Source organism: Mirounga leonina, unplaced genomic scaffold (assembly GCF_011800145.1).
Source record: "Mirounga leonina isolate KUSES-001 unplaced genomic scaffold, KU_Mleo_1.0 Mir_101664, whole genome shotgun sequence".
NCBI lineage: Eukaryota > Metazoa > Chordata > Mammalia > Carnivora > Phocidae > Mirounga > Mirounga leonina.
In genome coordinates this window covers 741,969-764,524 of record NW_023270175.1, presented here as the reverse complement: position 1 = coordinate 764,524, position 22,556 = coordinate 741,969, and the positions used below count along the sequence as shown (strand labels likewise).

Below are 22,556 nucleotides of genomic sequence, written 5' to 3'. Positions count from 1 at the left end.
AGAAGTACATATGTCAGTATTTTTTTGATATCTGTATAGGAAGTGATGTTTCCCCAGTTTTTAATGAAAATTTTCAAACACACAGAAAGGTTGAAAGAATTTTATCTCAAATACCCATTATATCACCAACTAGATTCTACCATTAATATTTTATTTTATCACATACCTATCCCTCCACTCATCTATCAATCCATCTTATTTTATTGATGTATTTAAAATAAATTGCCAATGTAAATGCATATCCCCCTAAATACTTCAGCATGCATATTGTTAGCTAGAATTAAATATTTCAATTTTTTCTTTTGATGTAAAATTTGCATGCCATAAAATGCTTGAATTTTGTGTTCATTTGCAAACTTTTGACCAGTGTATACATTTTTGTAGTAATGTGTTGGTAAATGTTTAACAGCTGGCTCTCCAGAAAGTAAAAGGGCTCTGATTTGTATCATTTGCCAGTTTCCATGGTGTACATACTTGCACCGTGGCAAATTTCAAGCTACCGAAGTGTTATCACTGAACATGGAGTCTGGAAAATTTGTGTATAATCAATGGGCCATTTCTAGCATACCATTGCATCTGTGTAACCTAATCCATAGAAGATTACCACCATTCCAGAAAGTTTTATCATACTTCTTGTCAGCAATTTCCCAGAGGCAACTGGTGTTTTGGTTTTTTTCCACTATAGATTAGTTTTTCCTGTCCTAGAACTTCAGATAACTGAAATGCTATCCTTTGTATTCTTTCTGTAAGGCTTCCTTAACTGAGCATATGTTTTTGAGATTGATTCCTGTATGTGTATGTCAATCGTTTTTCCTTCTCTCTGCAACAAAATTTCTTAAAAGAATTTTCTAACATCACTGGATTCTTTTTCTAGGACTGCCTTAACAAATGACCACAAATCTAGTGGCTTAGAATGACAGAAATTTATTCTCTCACTGTGGTGAGAAGTCTGAAATCAAGGTGTTGGCAGGGCCATACTCTTTCTGAAGGTCTCTAGAAGGCTTCCTTGTATCTTCTGGCTTCTGGCATTTGCCAGCATTCCTTGGTGTTATAGCTAGCTGCATCATTCCAGTCTCTGCCTCCATCATCACATGGCGGTCTCAGTGTGTGTCTGCTTCCCTGTGCCTTCGCTTGGCCTTCTTATTAGCACATACATCATTTGATTTAGGGCCCACCTTAATTCAGTGTAGTGTCATCCTAACTCATGACATCTGCCAAGACACTCTTTCCAAATAAAGTCACGTCTGAGGCTCGGGATGAATTTTGAGGGTACACTATTCAACCCAGTATAGTCTGCCCTCTGGCCTCCAAATAGTCAAATCCATCTCACACGCAAACTACATTGACCCCGTTAAAATATTCACAAAAGTCTTCACCTATTCCAGCATCAAGTCTAAGTCCCAAAGCTCATCTAAATATCAACTCAAAAAGTCTCAAGTGTCATTATCTAAATAATCAAAACCAGGTGTCAGCGAGGCCCTGAGTATGTTCCACCCTAAGGCAAAATTCCTTTCTGTCCAGAGACATGTGAAACCAAATTATCTGCTTCCAAAATACAATGGTGAGACAGGCATAGGATAGGCATTCCTGCTCTGAAAGGGCAGAAAGGAAGGAATAAAGGGGTTACTGGTCTAAAGCAAGTTAACCGCCCAGCAGGGAAAATTCTGTTAGGTCTCAGAGCCTGAGAGTCATGCTCTGGGCTCAGTGCTCTCCCCTCTGGCCCCCAGGGCCCTCTGGGATAGCCCCACCTTCTCAGCCTACCAGGGTAGCTGCAGCCCTACCCTCACTGGCTTTTGCATCTGTGGTTTTGCCTTCACAGTCATCCTTCATTTTGTCCTGTCTTTGTCACTTTCACACCAGGTTGGCACTATTTCTTCTGGTATACAATTCCCTAAAAACCTTGTTGGTCTCTGGGCGCCTGGGTGGCTCAGTTGGTTAAGCGACTGCCTTAGGCTCAGGTCATGATCCTGGAGTCCCTGGATCGAGTCCCACATGGGGCTCCCTGCTCGGCAGAGAGTCTGCTTCTCCCTCTGACCCTCCCAACCCTCCCCCCTCTCATGTGCTCTCTCTCTCAAATAAACAAATAAAATCTTAAAAAAAAAAAACCTTGTTGGCCTCATGCCTGTCAAGAGACCCATGTAATCAGTTATAAGGGTTTTCCACAGGTCCTTTCTGGATAATCCTTCCTTTCTTGGCTTCTGCAGAGATGGTTGATTGCATCCATGAGTCACACACCTAATCTCTTCAGTGAAAGTCTGTCCAGCCACACCATTGGCCCTGTTTCCAGAGCACATTGTTTAGATACACTGAGAATTCCCTAGATCATCAAGTGCTGGTTTCTTTTTTCACAGATCCTTCCTCAATTTATCTCTCTTTTCTCTTCATTTTATTGTAAGCACCAAAGAGAAATCAGGCTGCATCTTCCACACTTTGCTGGGAAATCTCCTTAGCTAAATATCCACTTATAAGTTAAGCCCAACCAACAGCAAAACTCCATTCAGCCAAGTTTCTGCCACTTGATGACAAAGATTGCCTTTCTTCCAGCATCCAATAACATGCTCATCATTTCCTTCTAATGCCTCACCATAAGTATATTTTCTAATGTTCGTATCTCTAGCAGTATTCTATTCATGATGATATATATATTCTCTAAGATGATAGAAGCTTTCTCTACTGTCCTCTTTGCTTCTGAGCACTCACCAGAACTGCTGTTTACACTCATATTTCTACCGACAGTCTCTTCAAGGTAACCAACCTTTTGCTGTGAAGCAATTCAAAAATTCTTCCAGCCTCTACCTATTGCCCATTTCCAAAGCCAAATACATTCCAAAACAAATACATTTTTAGGTATTTGATATAGCAGCACCCCATTTCCCAGTGCAAAATCTGTGTTAATTCCCTAGGGCTGCTGTAACAAAGTACCATAAACTAGGTGACTTAAAACAACAGAAATTTATTCTCTCACAGTTCTGGAGGCTAGAAGTTCAAATCTAGATATTGACAGAGTTGGTTCTTCTGGAGACTCTGAGGAGGAATCTGTTCTGTGCCTCTCTCCTAGCTTCTAGTGGTTGCTGGCTATCCTTGCCTTGTACATACATCACTCCAATCTCTGCTTCTACCATTATGTGACATGTATGTCTGTGTGTCTGTGTTTCCACGTGGCCTTCTTAAAAAGACACCAGTCGTTGGATTTAGGGCCCACTCTAATCCAGTATGACCTCATCTTACCTAACTGTATCTGCAAATATGCTATTTCCAAATAAGGTTACATTCTGAGGTTCTGGATAGACATGAATTTTGGCGGGATACTATTCAAGCCAGTATACTGAGTTATCTCCTTATGTCCTACTCACTTTTTTAAAAAATATTTTTTTAAGATTTTTTAAAATTTATTTGACACAGAGAGAGAGCACAAGCAGGGGGAGCAGTAGAGGGAGAGGGGGAAGTAGGCTCCCTGCTGAGCAGGGAGCCCAACATAGGGCTCAATCCCAGGACCCTGGGATCATGATCTGAGCCAAAGGCAGACGCTTAACTGACTGAGCCACCCAGGCACCCCTAAAAAAATTTTTTTTTTTTAAAAAGATTTTATTTATTCATTTGAGACAGAGAGATACACAGAGAGAGAGAGCATGAGCAGGGAGAGAGGCAGAGGGAGAGGGAGAAGCAGGCTCCCCGCTGAGCCAGGAGTCCGATGCGGGGCTTGATCCCAGGACCCTGGGATCATGACCTGAGCCGAAGGCAGACGCCCAACCATCTGAGCCACCCAGGGGCCCCTAAAAAAATATTTTTAATAAAGATTGTGCCAGAGAGTACTTAACACATACGGTCAGTCGAGTCAAGAAATCAAACGTTGCCGATACTCCAGAAGTCCTTGTATGCTCTTCAGAAATCACATCTCCCTGCCTACCAGATATAACCACTGTCCTGACTTGTGATAATAATTTCTTTGCTTTGGGGCTCCTGGGTGGCTCAGTTGGTTAAGCGGCTGCCTTCGGCTCAGGTCATGATCCCAGGGTCTGGGATCGAGCCCCTCATCGGGCTCCCTGCTCAGCAGAGAGCCTGCTTCTCCCTCTCCCTCTGTCTGCCGCTCTGCCTGCTTGTGCTCTCTCTCTCTCTCTCTGTTAAATAAATAAATAAAAATCTTTAAAAATAATAATAATTTCTTTGCTTTTCTTTATATTTTTACCACCCATACATACATCATTAGACAGTGGTTAGTTCTACTTGTTTTTAGGCATTATATCAATGAATTGTACTGTATGTATTCTATTGGGTCTTCCTTTTCTACCTACTGTTATATTTGTGACATTCAGCCATATTACAATGTATAGCCATAGTTCATTCACTTTCACTGTAGTATAGTATTCCTTTATATGGACATATTGACATTTATTTATCCATTTTACTACAGTTGGACATATGGGTTGTTTCCACTTGGGGGAGCTGTAAGTATCAGTCCTGCTACTGTGATCATTTTTGTAAATGTATCCTGGGACACATGTGCAGGAGTTTCTCAGGATATATACCTAGGAGTGGAATTGGAGGGGTGAAGAATTCCTACCTGTTCAACTTTATAGATGTTACCTCTTTTGTGAAGGGATTGTCCCAAGTTAAAAACCCACCAACCATGTGTGAAGAAGGTTCAGGTTGCTCCATATCTTTGTCCACACTGGGTATTGTCGGACTCCAATCTAATGGGTATTTACTTACATTTCGGTATATTATCTTTTCCCTTTCTTAATAACTAGCATTCATTTATATTACTTCTTATTTGTCTAGGGTTTAGCAAAGTCTTGTTTTCCTCAACCTTCTATTTTGAAAAATTTCGAACATGGAGAAAAATTGAAAGAATATAACACCCACAACCTTCACGTACATTTACCAACTACTGGCATTTTGCCACATTTGCTATACCTCTGATTTCCTCTACACTAGAATGTGTGTGTGGTTTGTGTATTGCTAAACAATTTCAAAGTAAATTTCAGACATTAAGAAGTTTTACTCTTTCTTTTTAAGATTTTATTTATTTATTTTGACAGAGAGACAGAGAGAGAGGGAACACTAGCAGGGGGAGTGGGAGAGGGAGAAGCAGGCTTCCCGCTGAGCAGAGAGCCCGATGTGAGGCTCGATCCCAGGACCCTGGGATCATGACCTGAGCCGAAGGCAGACGCTTAACGACTGAGCCACCCAGGTGCCCCAAGAAGTTTTACTCTTAAATACTTCCTTATGTATCTTCTAAGAACATAGACATTCTCCTGTATAATCATAGTATTATGATACTCTTAAGATATTTAGCATTACACATACTATCTAATATACAGTTTCTAATTAGATTTCTCAATTTTAAATCCAGGATGAGTCAGGGATCACATATTGCATTTAGTTTGCTTTATAACAGTTTTTCTGTGTGTGTGTCTCTCTGTCTTTCTGTCTTGCAGGCATTGATATTTTTCAGGAATCTAAGTCCAATTTGTTTTGTTTGTTTCATTGTGGTTTTAACTTCCTTCCCTTGATATCTAATGAGGTTGGAAACCCTCTCACACATAATTGACCATTTGGATAACCTCCTTTGTGAAATGGCTATTCAGTTCTTTTGCCCGTTTAGCAAATGTTACCTGAATATCTTTCCATCTGTTTATATCTGTGTCCAGTTGCAGTCTTGGTTCAGAGGTCACTTTAGGCATGTATCGAAGCAGTAGCTCAGTCCCCAAACCCTGGGATATGGCAGATCTCAATGATCACTACTTACCTTCAGTAGTGCTACAGACAAGAGGGAGCTAGTAGGAAAGTGTTGTGGTTATATGTCCTGAATATTCTATCTCCAAATTTCGTCTCTCATCTTACATGCATTTCTTATAAATTTGTACAAGTTCTTTATTATTGTGGATACTTGCTTTTTGTTGGCTATATGTGTTGAAAATGCCTATTCCCATTTTGTGGCTTATCATTTCATTCCCTTTACGGTGTCTTTTGATGAATAAAAGTTCTTCATTTGTATGTAATAAAATCTATTAATTTTTCTTTCTACTTTGTGATTTTTGCGCTTTGATTAATGAATCCTTCCCTACATGAGCTCAGGAAGATACTGTTCTTTATTCTGAAGGCTTTATGTTTTTGCCTTTCCCATTTAAGTCTTTGATCCACCTGGAATTGATTTCTGTATATGGTATAAAGTAGGATTTCAGGTTTTGTTTTGTTTTGTTTTTTTACCATATAAATAACCCTCTATCCCAACACTATATTTTGGAAATGTCCCTGCACTGTTGTTGTATTGCTAGCTCTGTCATCTGTCAGGTGTTCACGTATGCATGGGTGTTTTTATGGGTTCTCTCTTTTGTTCTTTTGTTCTTTTTGGCTATCAGTATATTAGAACCAGTATGACAGTTTAGCTTTTTAATGTCTTGATACAATAAAAAAACAATTCCTTCCACCTTGTTCTTCTTCAAAAGTGTTTTGTCTACTTTTTTTTTTTTTTAAAGATTTTATTTATTTATTTGACAGAGAGAGACACAGCGAGAGAGGGAATGCAAGCAGGGGGAGTGGGAGAGGGAGAAGCAGGCTTCCCGTGGAGCAGGGAGCCCGATGCGGGGCTCGATCCCAGGACCCGGGGATCATGACCTGAGCCGAAGGCAGACGCTTAACGACTGAGCCACCCAAGCACCCCTGTTTTGTCTACTTTTGATACTTTGCTTTTCCATGGAAATTTTAGAATCAGCTTGTCAAGTTACACACACACACACACACATATACACACACACCCTTTCTCTTACATGATTTCGACTGAGATTCCATTGAGTATTTAAATGAATTGAGGACAATTGACATATTTACAGTATGAATCTTCAGCTCTTCAAAGGTGAATATGCTATATCTTCTCATTCATTTAATTATTCTTTAATGTCTTTTAATATATTTTTCCTATTTTCTGTTCTAACATTTTGTGAGACCGAATAGTTTTTTTCTTGATTTTTCAACAACTTCATTGAGGTATGTAATTTATATGTGGTAAAATTCACCTATTGTTAGTGTTCAGTTAGGTGATTTTTAGTAAATTTATTGACTTATGCAATCATCAATACAATCCCATCTTAGGACATTTCCATCACTCTGCAAAATTCCCATGAGCGTATTTGCAGTAGATCACTCCCACGCCTACCCCAAGCCTTCTCTCTCTATAAACTTGTATCTAGGTGTTTCATATAAATGGAATCTTAACAATATGGGATCTTTGGTATTTGGCTTCTTTCAGGTAACGTGTTTGCAAAGTTCGTTCATGTTGTAGCCTGTATCAGCAGTTCATTCCTTTTTATTACTAAATAATTTTCCATTCTATAGATATATACTGCATTTTCTTTATCTTTTCACTGCTGATGGCATTTGGGTTGTTTCCAATTTTTGGCTACTGTGAATAATACTACAAACATTCATGTCCAAGTTTTTGAGTAGATATGTTTTCATTTCTCTTGAGTGAGTGGAGTTTCTAGGTCATATGGTAACTCTGTATAACTGTTTGAGGAACTGCCAAACTGTTTTCCAATGTGGTTACATCATTTTACTTTCTCTTCAGTGATGTGTGAGCATTCCTACTTCTTTACATCCTTGCCAATGCTTGTTATTCCCCCCCCCTTTTTTTTTAACAGCCATACTAGTGGGTGTGTACTAATATCTCATTGTGGCTTTAATTTGAATTTCTATAATAACAAATATTCATGAATATTTTTCATGTGTTTATCAGCCTTTCTTATGTCTTGTTTGATGAAGTGTCTATTCAAGTCTTTTACCCATTTTTTGATGGGGTTGTTTTCTTAGTATTGAGTGGTAAGAGTTCTTTACATATTCTGAATACAAGTATTTTATAAGTTATATGATTTGCAAATATTTTCTTCCAGTCTGTAGCTTGCCTTTTTATTGAAGGACAAAAGTTTTTAATTTTAATGAAGTTCCATTTATCGATTTTTACCTTTTGGTATCATATCTAAGAAATTGTTGCTGAACTCAAGGTCAGAAAGATATTCTCCTGTGTTTTCTTCTAGAATATGTATAGTTTTAGCTCTTACAATTAGATCTGTTATCTGTTTTGAGTTCATTTTTGTGTGAGAGATAAAGATTCTAAGTTCATATTTTTAAATTATGCATATCCAACTGTCCCAGAGCTATTTATTGTAAAGACTATTATTTCCCCCATTGAATTGTTTTGGCACCTTTCTGGAAAATCAATTGACCATAAATGTAAGGGTTTATTTCAGGACACTTGTTTTGGTTCCATTGATGTATGCACCTATCCTTATACTCTGAATGTCTTTATCTTTATATAAGTTTTGAAATCAGGTAGTGTAATTCCTCCAACTTCATTCCTGTTTTTCAAAATAGTTTTGGTTATTCTAGGCCCTTTGTATTTCCATGTAAATTTTAGAAGCAGCTTGTCAGTTTTTCTATAAAAAAGCCTGCTGATATTTGGTAAGGATTGTATTGAATCTATAATTCAACTTGGGGAAAACTGCCATTTTAATAATATTGAATATTCTAATCCATGAACATGGAATGTCTCTTCCTTTATTTAGCTCTTCTGTAATTTATTTCAGCAATGTTGTATAGTTTTAAGTTTACAAATACTATATTTTTACTAATTCTTTTTTTTTTTACTAATTCTTAAATGTTTTTTCATTCTGATGCTCTTGTGAACAAAATTGTTTTATTTCATTTTCTGATTGTTACATACATGTCCATAGAAATACAGTTGATTATTGTATATCTATCTTGCATTCTTGATCTTATAATTTTTTTATTGTAGTAGCTTTATTGTGGATACCTTGGGATTTTCTACATAGACAGTTATGTTGCCTATGAATAAGGCAGTTTTACTTCTTTCTTTCCAATTTGTATATCTTTTTCTTTTTTTTTTTTTTGTCTCCTTGCACTGTCTAGATCCTTCAGTACAGTGTCAAATAGAAGTGGTGAGAGCAAGCATCCTTGCCTTGTTTCCAGTCTTAGGGGGAAAACATTCAGTTTTTAACGATAAACTATGATCTTAGCTCTAGGTTTTTTGTACATGATCTTTAGCATTATAGTACATTACTTTCCTGTGGGTGCTATAACTAATTATTATAAACTTAGTGGCTTAAAGCAACTGATTTCTTCTCTTACAGTTCTAGAGGTCAGAAGTTGTAAAATCAGTTGTCCATAGGGTTGCCTTCCTTCTAGAGTTCTCTAGGGGAGCCTTTTCCAGTGTCTAGAATCCACCTGTAATTCTTTGGCTCATGGCCCTTTCCTCACATTACAGCAACCTCTACTTCCATTACTACATCTACTACTCTGTCTCTGACCCTCCTGCCTCCATCTTGATTATATTGGACCCACCAGCATAATCCAGGATAATCTCCCTAACTCAAGATCTGTAATTTAATCACATCTGTAGAGTCTCTTTTGCCATGTAACATTTTCATAGATTCCAGGAATTAGGATGTGGACATTTTTGGGGTGTCATTCAGCCTAACATATGCAGGCTGAAGTTGTTCCCTTCTATTCCTACTTAATTGAAGTTGTTTTTTTTTTAAATCATGAATGGGTGTTGGATTTTGTTTAATGCTTTTGCTACACTCCCCTATAGTGATCATGTGGTTTAATGTTTTAATCTATCAATATGATGTATTATATTCATTGGTTTTTTTTAGATAATAAACCAATCTTTCATTTCTGGGATAAATTCCACTTATATGTGTATCATCATTTCTATATATTGCTGAATTAGGCAGACTTGCTAATATTTTGTTAAGGATTTTTGTGTCTGTTCATGAGGGATATTTGTGTTTCTTCGTTTGTGGTGTCTTTGTTTAGCTTTGGTTTCAGTATAGTATTGACATCATAGAATAAGTTGGAAAAGATTCCCTCCTCTATTTTCTGAGAGTGTTTGTGCATGATTGATATATTATTTCTTTAAATATTTGATAGAATTTACCAATAAAGACATCTGGAATTGGACTTTTCTTTGTGGGTAGACTGTTGATTACTGACTCAACTGATTTACTTATTATAGGTTTATTCAGCTATTCTCTTTATTTTTGAGTCTGCTTGGTAATTTGTATCTTTCTATGAATTTGTCCATTCATCTAAACTTTCTAATTTGTTGGCCTAAAGTTATTTATAGTAATCCCTTATAATCATTTCCATTTCTGTAGTGTCAGTAATGATGCCCCATCTTTAATTCTTGATTTTAGTCATTTTTGTCTTCTCTCTTATTTTTGTGGTTGGTCTAGCTAAGGGTTTGCCATTTTGTTAAACTTTTCAAAGAATCGGCTTTTGGTTTCATTGATTTTTCTCTATTTTTCTGTTTTCTCTTGCACTGATTTATTCCTTAATCTTTATTATTTTCTTCTTTTTCCTTGCTTTGTGTTTAGTTTGCTCTTTTTCTAGTTTCCTTAGTTTGGAAGCTCAGATTATAGGTTTAAAAGCATTCTTCTTTTCTGATATAGGTGTTTAAAACTGCAAATTTCTCTCCTAACATTGTTTTAGTTACATCTGTAAATTTAGATATGCTGTGTTTTCCTCTTCATTTAGTTGACAATATTTTTTAAATTTCCTTTGTGAGTTCTTTGACCTATGAGCTATTTAGAAGTGTATTGTTTAGTTTCTAAATATTTGTGTTTTCTCAGAATTCTTCTAGCAGTGGATCTCTAATGTAATTCCATTGTGGTCAGATAGTTTGTATGATTTCAGACTTTTTAAATTTTTTGAGACAGTCCCCACTTTGGGGCCCTCACTCTAATATCAGCATGATAGATTCCCTCACTTTCTTTAAGTCATATCTCTCAAATGTCACTTTCTCAATGAGACTTACCAAGACCAACATTAAAATTGCAACTACCACTACTACAACCCCCTAGCACTTCCAATCACCCATTACACTGCTATATTTCTTTTCATAGCACTCATAACCTTCTGACATACTGTATAATTCACTGAACTCTATGAAGATAGGGATCTTTGTTTTATTTACTGATATAGCCCAAGAACCTAGAATAGTATCTGAATCCTAATAGTCACTGAATATATATTTTTGAATGTATACATTAGAATATTTATCCACTTGGTCATATATAGCTGAAATTTGTTGACTTTCGTTAGAATATAGTATTTCATTATATAAACTGACTACAATTTTATAATTGATTCTTAGATGGACATTTATATTTTTGCCAGTATCAGGCTAATATAAATAGTACTGATCTAAACATTATTATGATTTTATCCTGGTACACATATGCCTAAGCTTCCCTAGGGTATATATGTAGGAGTGGAACTGATGGGTCATATTACCAGCATATATTCAACATCAGTAGATAATGTTATAGTGATTTGCACTATGGGTGCACAGTCCTACCAGCAATGTATGAGGGTTCTATTTGCTCTACAATTTCACTGACATGTGATATTGGTGTTCTTTTTAATTTTTCTTTTTTTTAAACACATTAGTTTATTTTTTTTTTAATGTTTATTTATTCATGAGAGTCAGAGAGAGAGAGAGAGGCAGAGGCAGAGGGAGAAGCAGACTCCCCGATGAGCAGGGAGCCCGATGCGGGACTCGATCCCAGGACCCCAGGATCATGACCCGAGCCGAAGGCAGACGCTTAACCATCTGAGCCACCCAGGCGCCCCTTTAATTTTTTGCCAGTATGGCAGTTTTCTATTAATATCCCAACCCCTTCTTAATTAGCATTTCCCTGAATTCTAATATGGTTGAACATTTTTGCATATATTTATTAGCCATGTATATTTGCTCTTTTGTGAGGCATATTTTCAGTTGTCTGCCCCTTTTCTTAATGGTTCTTTACCAGTTATTTGTGCAGCAAATATCTTTTCCCATTCTATGACTTTTCTATCTCTTTATGATATTTTTAATGAACAGAAGTTTTAAATTGTAATGTAATTGAATTTGTCAATATTTTCCTTAGGTTAATGCTTTTGGGGTCTTAAGAAATCCTTCTATAAATATTCTTATACCTTGCTGGTGGAAATGCAGAATAATACAACTACAGAGTGGAATTTAACAATATTAGGAAAAATTACATACACATTTACCCTTTGTCTCAGCACTGCCACCTCTTGTAATCTGTTTCAAAGACATACTGGAAAAATACAAAATCCTGTATGCACAAGGCTGTTTGTCAAGGTCTTATTCATAAAAGCAAAAAAGACTGGATATAGCACTAATGTGCCTCAGTAGGAGAGTAGTTGAATAAATTAGTACATCCACACAGTAGAGTACTGTGAAGCTATCAAGGGGAAGGGGAAGAGCTCTACACGTTAATATGTTATCTCCAGGATGTATTGTTAAGTGTAAAAATGTAAGTTGTAGAACAGTGTTTATAGTAAGTTACCTTTTATATAGAAAAGGGGTGTAAATAATGAGTTATATAGATACACACATATATGTGTTGTGTATGCACACCTATCTGCTTATATTTTCAAAAAAGAAATAATGGAACCATAATGTCAAAACCTAATAAAAATTATACTTATGGAAAAGGAAAGGGATGGGATAAGGGGACAGAGATGGAGGTGAGACTTCTGTGAAGGTACTGTATAACAGTTTTCACTTTAGACTCATATAAATGTTCTGCATAATATAAAAAATAATAAAAAAGGAAAATAATCAATTCCTAAAATTCATAAGTAATCTGAAACATATGAGCCTAACTATAAATAAAGTTGGTAACATAACCATACAGAAAAAAAACAATTATGTAAAGTGACTTTAGAACAACATTTGTACATTCCTAATGGGATATATTTTAAGGACAAAAATAACTGCAAAGACATATAAAACTGTATTCAGTAGTTTTATCATTAATAGTTACATTAGTATTGTTACTGACATTTTAAAATTCTATGAATATGTTATAGGAAAAAGCTAATAAATAATTTTGTTAATATCATCGAGCCAATATTTTAAGCATATGTGAAAAGAGATATAAGTCTAAAATCAAGGAGTTTGAGTAAAAAACTTGTAATCTTAAATTTAAAGTGGAAATACCAGTATGAACTCATGATTTATTTTTCTTTTAAAAGAATTTCCTAGCTTTGTCCACTGAAAAGGCCTAGAAGCAACAACAACTCAACAGCTATGAACACACCTAGCAACACATTGTGGTTTCTAAATACTATTTCCCATTAAAAGGAGCCAGGGGTCCTTGGAGAGATAATCAGGTTTGAGTCAGGAAATATTCAAAATGAACTTGTGACATCTTGCTGTGCCAAAAAACTGGAAAGCAACACAGGAGCCAGTTTGAAGGGACTTACTAGTCCCAAGTAGGATAATTTGTCCACTAAAAAGAATAAATATTACATGTAATTGAAACACATCAAACATATGAAAATGATCTCACAATTATACTAAAAATAATCATTGATCACCACTGGAAATTTCTAAGGTACCAACTCATTACTCTCATAGTTGGTAAATACTGGGAAAAAATCAAGATTTCTCCTGCCTTTCCTGTATGAACTATATATGGGGAAACCAAATAGTTGACGGTAAGTTCATTATAGAATTCCAGATAATAAATACAAAAGAAATAATAGGATTAATAAATTCAAAATAAATAATATAATTAGAGGAGCTCCATTTTGCAACTTCTTAATAAATTAACAGATCTAGGCAATGGTCATCAATGGATGCAAAACCCATTAGGTGAATGGGAAAACGTTATAATGGAGGGATCAGACTAACACCACCTGAATCTGCTGATCAACTTTAACGTCATTAAAGTGGGACCACCAAACATTATGTGTCTTATGACATGATGTAATAGGAAGTACACATCTATCTATGTATGATTGTTGCCTAAAATATTGAACCTGAATCTAATCAAACCTCTAGATCAGCACTATCGTAATGCCACTTTCCACAATGATGTAAATGGTTTCTATGTATTCTGCCCATTATGGTATCCACTAGCCACATATGGCTGTTGAGCATTTGAAATGTGACTAGTTTAATTGGGGAACTGACATCTAAAACATTAATTTAAGTAGATTTGTGTGGCCAGTGACTATTATATTAGATAGCATAGCTCTAATTTTAACTGCCAGTTTGTAAGAGATAGAGGGGATTGAAGAACAAGTTAAACAATAACATGAGGAATAATCAGTCAAATTTCATTTGTTCTCTGAACGAATGATGTGGTTCCTCTAATAATTCAATGGGATGGAGAAAAAAATGAGTTGGAGGGGTGGAAAAGAAGGGACACTGTTTTAAAATCGAAGAGACTTAAAAGATACAACAGCCAAAGCCTGGTTTAGATTCTGCATTGAACAGCCAAGTGTAAAAAGATATCTCTGAGATAATCAGAGCCATTTGAATATGAACTCCGTAGTAGATGATACTAAAAGGATTATTATTAATTTTGTCAAGTGGGATAATGCCATACTAATTACATTTTTTAATGTCTTTATCAGTTAGGTGCATGTACTTGCATGATTCTGTGAGTGAGTACCTCCTTAAATTTTGCACCTGAGGTGCCTCACTTGCTTCACCATAGTTCCAGCCTTGCTTGAGATGCACTACATTAAAATAGCTGTATACTATTGTCATTTGTCAAACTTGCCCCAGCAGAGTTTCTGTATCTGAGATCCAAGATTTAATTTTTATTTATTTGTCAAAGGTTGTGTTGGTAGGCTTTGTAGAACTTCCCTATCTCTTTGTCTTGATCTAGATGAACCCCAAAAGAAGAACAAAGGTGATCCCATGAACAACCTGGAAAGTTTTTACCAAGAGATGATAATGAAAAAACGTCTTGAAGAGTTCCAACTTATGAGAGGTGAACCCTTTGCTTCCCACTCACTGGTCTCAGCTACATCAGTGGGAGATAGTGGCACAGCTGAGAACCCGTCATTACTCCAGGACAAGGGAAAACAGGCAGCACAGGGTAAAGGTCCCAGTCTCCATGTGGCAAAAGTTATTGATAATTCACCTGAGCAGTGTTGGACTGGGCCTAAGAAGCTGACGCAGCCAATAGAATTTGTCCCAGAAGATGAGATCCAGAGAAATCGTTTGTCAGAGGAAGAGATCCGAAAAATTCCTATGTTTTCTTCATATAATCCAGGGGAGCCAAACAAGGTATAGGCCAAACCAAGAAAAAAAAACATGGGTTGTTTTCCTTTTTCTTTACCTCTACCTAAATTAATACTTTTAAATTAGCTTTGATTATACCAAAGAATTGTGACATAGGCACTGTGATTGTGTTTTTCCTTGACTTTGACTATTAATTCTCTGCGTACTATATAAGTAGCATATTTCCTATGATGTTCTTTGTGGTTTCCTAAGGTCCTAAGCTACCCTTAGAATTTTAAAGAAATCTTGATGAGACTCTAGTCCATATCTACTAGAGGTCCTGAATTGAAGGAAAAGTAACCTCCAGTTTCCTAGGCTAGTAATAAATCAAGTAATATTTGTAAGACCACCCTATCAGGTAGCCATAGTGCCTCTGCAGTTAGTCAATAAATAATTGGCCACCTGGTTGTGAGTAGGGTTTACTGTTATTACATGAGTTTTTTTCTTTAGAACGCTCCACCTGGCTTTCATACGACATGACTTTAAATTGCTGATACTAAGCAGCAAAGTGAAGTGTCTAAGTCTTGAGAAATTGACAAATATATAAGTAGAGTGGTAAACAATCCTTGTTTTATTGAGCACATCATTATTTCACATTATTGGTATATGTTACATCCAGAATGGAAAACTTTATTGTCATGTCACTCAAAGAGGCAACACAAGCCCCTGGAGCATATACTTGGTTGTGTTTAATTTAAAAAACAAAACAAAATAATGTTAGCTTCTGGCTATCCCTGAATTTTAAAAAAATGCATTGTAGATGAGGGATATTAAAGCAGTTTCCTTTGAGTGATTGCAATTCTAATATATTCTTGCTGTTAGTTCAAGGGCAGCTTAATTAGGAAAATAATAGAGCCTTATAGATACACCTGAAGACTTCCATGTATCTCTCACCAATCCCATTTCCCTATCTCCTCTCCAGAGGTAACTACTATCCTGAATTTGCTACTTATCATTCTGATGCATGCTTTTATATTTTTACTACATATTTATATATTAATAAACAACATGTAGTTTTACATATTTTAAAACTATTTAGATGATATCATACTCTATATATCCTTCTACAACTTGTTTTTTTGACTCAATATACATAATGTTTTTGAAGCTTATTTTAATAATATAAGGAACTATGTAGTATTCCATTGTAGAAATATGCTATAATTTATCCATTCTCCTGAAGATATTTTCTTTTTATTTTTGCTATTACAGACAATTCTGCAACAAGCATTGTACATATCTCCTGCTGTATATGTACAAGAGTTTCTCTAGGACAGTTACCAAAACTTTAGGTTGGAATTAGTAGGTCACAACAAGCAGTTTGTTTTAATGAAACAATGGAATAGAATAGAAAATATTCTAAGCAGTGATTACTGTTTCTGGAAAGAGCTTTTGGTTTGGTTTTGTGTGTGTGTGTGTGATTATGTATGTGGGCCAGAATGTAAAATGCATTTCTTCCTATAGATTTCAGTCAAAAATGTTGGAAAAATATTGTCCTATTGCAGTGATTCTCAAATGTTAGTATGCATCAGAATCACCTGGAAGTCTTGTTAAAAACAGATTGCTGGCCTCCACCTTCAGAATTTTTTATTCAGTAGACATGGAGTAGGGCCTGAGAATTTGCATTTCCAATAAGTTCTCATGAGATGCTGATGCTGCTGGTCTAAGAGTGACATTTTAAGAATTACTGTTCTAGATTACATTCCTAGGAGTGGAATTACTGTGATATAGGGTATGTATATATTCAACTCCATGAGCAGGGTTTCAGAAATTTCTTCCAATCCTTGCCAAGACTCTTTAGTATTGGACTTATTATTTTTGCCAGTATAAAATGTTTAAAGGTATCTCATTGATTTAATTTGCATGTTTCTGATTTGCAGTGAAGTTATGCTTGTAATCATACATTTGTTAGCCTTTCAGTAATCTTGTGTGTTTTGCCTGTTCCATTTCTTTGCCCATTATTTGATTGTTTAGTTTGTCATATTATTTACAGAAAAAAAAAATTTAAATAGGCTCCACGCATCGGCATGGAGCCCAACATGGGCTTGAACTAAGGACCCTGAGATCAAGACCTGAGCTGATATAAAGAGTCAGATGCTTAACCGACTGAGCCACCCAGGTGCCCCAAGAAATTATTTTTAAATTCTGGATATAAACACGTGTTGCTTATTTAGCAAATATATTTGTCCAGTGCATGGCTTATCTTTTAAACATTATTTCTGAAGTCTTTTGTTAAGCAGAAGTCTTTCATTTTTTTCTTTTTTAAATTTTTTTATTTTATTATGTTATGTTAATCACCATACATTACATCATTAGTTTTTGATGTAGTGTTCCATAATTCATTGTTTGCATATAACACCCAGTGTTCCATGCAGTACGTGCCCCTTTCATTTTAATGTAATCAAGCCATCAGTATTTTATTTGATGGTTTGTGCTTTTTGAGTCATTTTAAGGAAATCTTTCCCTACAAACCAATAAGAAGTATACAAACAACCCAATAAAAATGACCAGAAGATGTGAACAGGCAATTCACAGGGCAGAAAACATGAAGAGCCAATTAACTATGAAGCCTTATTAGTGATCAAAGAAATGCTAAATATAACTACAGTGAAAAACTATTTAATACCCAGGAAGTTGGCATACCTTTAAAGGCCTGACACTGCCAAGTATTGGTGAACATACAGAGTAGTAAGAATTCTAATGTGCTGCTGGGTGAATATAAATGAAGACAGTCACTTTTATGAACATTGTGGCAATTCCTAGTAAAATAGAAGATGCTCATACACTAAAAGTCAACAGTCCCACTCCTAGGCATCTATCCTAGAGGAACTCTTACACATGAACATTAGGAGATTATAAAGATACTCACTGTAGCATTGTTTATAAACAACACACTTGTTCATTAGCAGGAGAATGGATAAAGCATGGTATATTCATAAAACAGAACACTGTACAGTATAGAAAATGAATAAAATATAACTACAGGTATCAACATGCATGAAACTCACAAACAATATTGAATGAAAAAAGCTACTTGTTTTCAGCTCCAATATTTAAAGTGCCTGGAAGTTGTCACTCTTGTCTTATAACAAGAAAAACAGCTGAACAAAGGAAACAGCAATGACTTTTCTTGGACCCATCAGAGAACTGAAGTCACAGAGTAAACTGCAACCCCAAAATCTGGAGAGAGAGGCGATTACAGAGAATCACAGCCCAGATCTGCTTATCAGGAACAATAAACACTGGAGCCATGAACTGATAGGGACAAGTGGTAACCTTGACAAATTTCTGGAAGCAGAATGTAGATTGTTTGACAAACTCTAGGGGCCTCAGTCTATGGGGGCCCTCACATTTGCATTACTTTTAACTCCAGGAATTCCACTAGGTTCTCAAGGGGAAGGGCCAAGAAACAATCTCCTGTTCCTGGCATGGAGAAGGGAAAAGTAATCATTTTGAAATATATACAGAGCATCTACCTAACAAAGGGACACCCAGCAAGTGAAACAACTTTACCAAATCCTTCTCCAGCTTGCTAGAAGGGAAATTATCCAACTCCAGATGACTCTAGCCTTCCTATCTCATCTAAGAGAGAAAGAGATAAAATAAGAAAGCTGTGAAACACTTGTGAAGGTTATAGGCTGAGGACACAGGCACACTAAAACACTTGAGACTTAATTATGAGATTACAGAATGTTTCCCTTGCCCCACACTTTCCCACCACATCAATAGGGCTTTGATACAATAACTATGGATTACAGCTGGAAGACTTGCAAGGCTCAGACTCTATTTATGGAGTTTTTAGGGAAACCTAAAAAAACAGGGGAGAAAAAACAAGGACATTAGAAGAAATTGAAACCTCTGACACCTACAGCTAGAGTAAACACTAAACACAGCCAACTCCTGGCCAGATTAACATAAAACCTTATACTAATGCCCTGTTTACCTTAGTTCCTCTTAACTTATACATCATGTCCAGCTTTCAAAAAAAAAAAAAAAAAAATCACAAGGCATGCTAAAAGAAAAAACACACTCTGAAGAGACAAAGGAAGCATCAGAACCAAACTCAAGCTCTATAGGTTTTGGAATTACCAGCTATATGGAATTTAAAATAATTATGATTAATATGCTAAAGAATCTATTAGAGAAAATATACAATATGCAAGAACAGATGGGTAATGTAAGCAGATAGATATAAACTCAGAATCAGAAGGAGATACAAGAAATCAGAAACACTAAAAAGAAATGCTTTTGATACACTCATCAGTAAACTGGGAGTGGCCAAGGAAAGAATCAGTATGCTTGAAGGCATGTCAATAAAAACTTCCCAAACTGAAATGCAAAGAGAAAAATGACTGTAAAAGAATGGAAAATAATATCCAAGAACTATGAGACAATTTCAAATGCTCTAACATACATGCCATTGGAATACCAGAAGGAGAATAAAGAAAAGGAACAGAAGAAATAGTTGAAGTAGGAATGGCTGAGAATTTTCCAAGATTAATGACAGACACCAGACCACAGATCCAGGATTTAGAAAGACAATACCAACCAGGGTAAATACCCCCAAAATACACCTACGCATATCATGTTCAAACACAGAAAACTGAGACAAAGAGAAAATCTTGAAGACACCCAGAGAAAACACTTTACCTATAGAGGAACCATAAGAATTACATTGAATTTCTCATCAGAAACCATACAAGCAAGAAGAGAAGAGTGTAAAGTATTGAAAGAAAGAAACCACTCACCTAGAAATTTGTATCCAGCAAAACAGTCCTTCAGAAGTGAACAAAAAATAAAGACTTTGTCAGACAAACAAAAACTGAGGGAATTTGTCAGCAGTAAATCTGCCTTGTGAGAAATATTTATTTTTCAAAAAAAGGTTTTCCAGAGAGAAGGAAAATGATATAGGTCAGAAAATCAGATCTCTTTAAAGAAAAGAAGAGTATGGGAGAAAGAATACATGAAGGTAAAATAAAATCTTTTATTTTCTTATATTTAAGTGATTTAAAAGATAACTGTTCAAAGTAATAATAACAATATGTTAGGCAATTATAGCATATGGGTAAATGAATTTTATAAAACAGGAATGTTTTAAGGGTAGGAGGGAGGAATTATTTGGTGTATATAACTGTTATAAGTTATCTTTAGTACCTGTGAAGTGGTATAATGTTGAAAGTGGACTTAGATTAGTTGTAAATGGATATTGTAAACTCTAAGGTGACCGCCAAAAATTGTAAAATGAAGTATAGTTGATATGCTGAGAAGGGTGAAAATGGAATCATAAAATGATACCTATTCTCTACAATCTTTTCTACAAAATAGAAACAGAGGGAACACTTTCTAACTCATTTTATGAAACCAGCCTTAGCTTAATACCAAAACCAGATAAAATCATTGAATAAAGCAAAACTACAGACCAATATCTCTCATGATCATAAGTGCAAAAATCCTAAATTTTAGGAAAATAAAGATATTTGATTAAAACCTTTTGATTGAAAAATCAAAATATTAGGAAATCACATCCAACAATGTATCAAAATATTATGTACCTTGATCAGGTAGGATTTATTCTAGATATCTATGGCTGATTCAACATTTGAAAATCAATTAATATAATCCATCACATCAACAAACTAAAGAAGAAAAATTATACCATTATTTCAGTTGATACAGAAAAGGCATTTGACAAAATCCAAAAACCATTCATAACAAAAAACTCTCATCAAACTAGGAATAGAAGGAAACTTCCTCAATTTGCTAAAGAATATCTACAAAACCCTACAGCTAACATTGTACTTAATGGTGAGAAACTGGGTGCTTTCCCCTTTGATCAGGAATAAGGCAGGGATGTACCCACCTTCCTACTTCTTTTCAGTATTGTACTGGAAATGCTAGCTAGTGCAGTAAAATAAGAAAGAAAAAGCACACATATTGAGAAGGAGAAAATAAAATTGTCTTTTTTCACAGATGACATGTATGTCCATATAGAAAATCCCAAAGAATCAACAACAACAATGTGAAATAACTATTGGAACTAATAAGTGGAATATAGCAAGCTTGGAGAATACAAGGTTTATATACAAAAGCCAAATGCTTTTCTTTCTACCAAGAAATGAACAATTGAAATTTAAAACCCAATACTGTTTTATAAAAGCATCACAAAAAGTAAAATACTTAGGTATAAATCTATCAAAATATGTACAGGATCTATACACAGAAAACTATAAAACTGCTGAAAAATTAAAGAAGATCATAAATAAATGCAGAGATAGCCTATGTTCATGGATTGGAAGACCTAATATTGTTAAGATGTCAGTTCTTCCCCAAATTGATATGTAGATTCCACACAATCCCAGTAAAATCCTGGCAGGCTATTTTGTGGATATAGACCAACTGATTATAAGTTTATATGGAAAAACAAAAGACCCAGAATATCCAACACAATACTGAAGAAGAATAAAGTTGGAGTACTGATACTACCCAACTTTAAGATTTACTATAATCAAGAAGGGTGGTGTTGGTTAAAAAAAAAAAAAAAGACACATAGATCAATGGAGCAGAATAGAGACTCCAGAAATAGACTCCAGAAATGGAACAGAATAGAAACTCCAGAAATAAGCTCACACAAATATAATGAACTAATCTTTGACAAGGGAGCAAAGGCAATTCAATGAAGGAAAGATAGGCTTTTCAGGAAATTGTGCTAAATAACTAACTGGTTATCCACATGCAAGATAGGAATCTAAACACAGATCTTACGTTCTCAGATAAAGAAGATGTGGTATATATCTACAATGGAATATTATGCAGCCATCAAAAAAATGAAATCTTGCCATTTGCAATGACATGGATGGAACTAGAGGGTATTATGCTAAGTGAAATAAGTCAATCAGAGAAAGACAAGTATCATGTGATCTCACTGATACGAGGAATTTGAGAAACAAGACAGAGGGTCATAGGGGAAGGGAGGGAAAAATGAAACAAGATGAAACCAGAGAAGGAGACAAACCATAAGAGACTCTGAATCTCAGGAAACAAACCGAGGGTTGCTGGAGTGGAGGGGGTGGGAGGGTTGGGGTGGCTGGGTGATGGACATTGGGGAGGGTATGTACTATGGGTGAGCACTGTGAATTGTGTAAGACTGATGAATCACACACCTGTACCCCTGAAACAAATAATACATTATATGTTAATTAAAAAATTAACTCAAAATAGATCATAGATCTAAATGTAAAACACAATACTATAACACTTGTAGAAGAAAATAGAAAATCTAAATGACCTTGTATTTGGTGATACATTTATAGATAAAACACCAAAAGCATGATTTGTGAAAGAAAAAAATTGAAGAATCAGACTGTTAAATTTATAAACTTCTGCTATGTGAAAGACACTTTTAAGAAAATTAAAAGACAAGCCATAGACTAGAAAAAAAAATGCAAAA

The 22,556-nt window shown here is 35.5% G+C and overlaps 1 protein-coding gene across 4 annotated transcripts in view; it reads left to right on the top strand.

Annotated features, from left to right (window-relative positions):
- The window catches only part of RBM41 (RNA binding motif protein 41), a 55,293-nt gene that overhangs the window by 20,103 nt on the left and 12,634 nt on the right, over positions 1-22,556 (top strand). For all 4 annotated transcript variants that reach the window (XM_035006758.1, XM_035006766.1, XM_035006748.1 and 1 more), the window contains one exon: positions 14,712-15,115. In XM_035006758.1, coding sequence (XP_034862649.1) covers positions 14,712-15,115 — 404 coding nt within the window. The remainder of the gene's footprint in view (positions 1-14,711; positions 15,116-22,556) is intronic.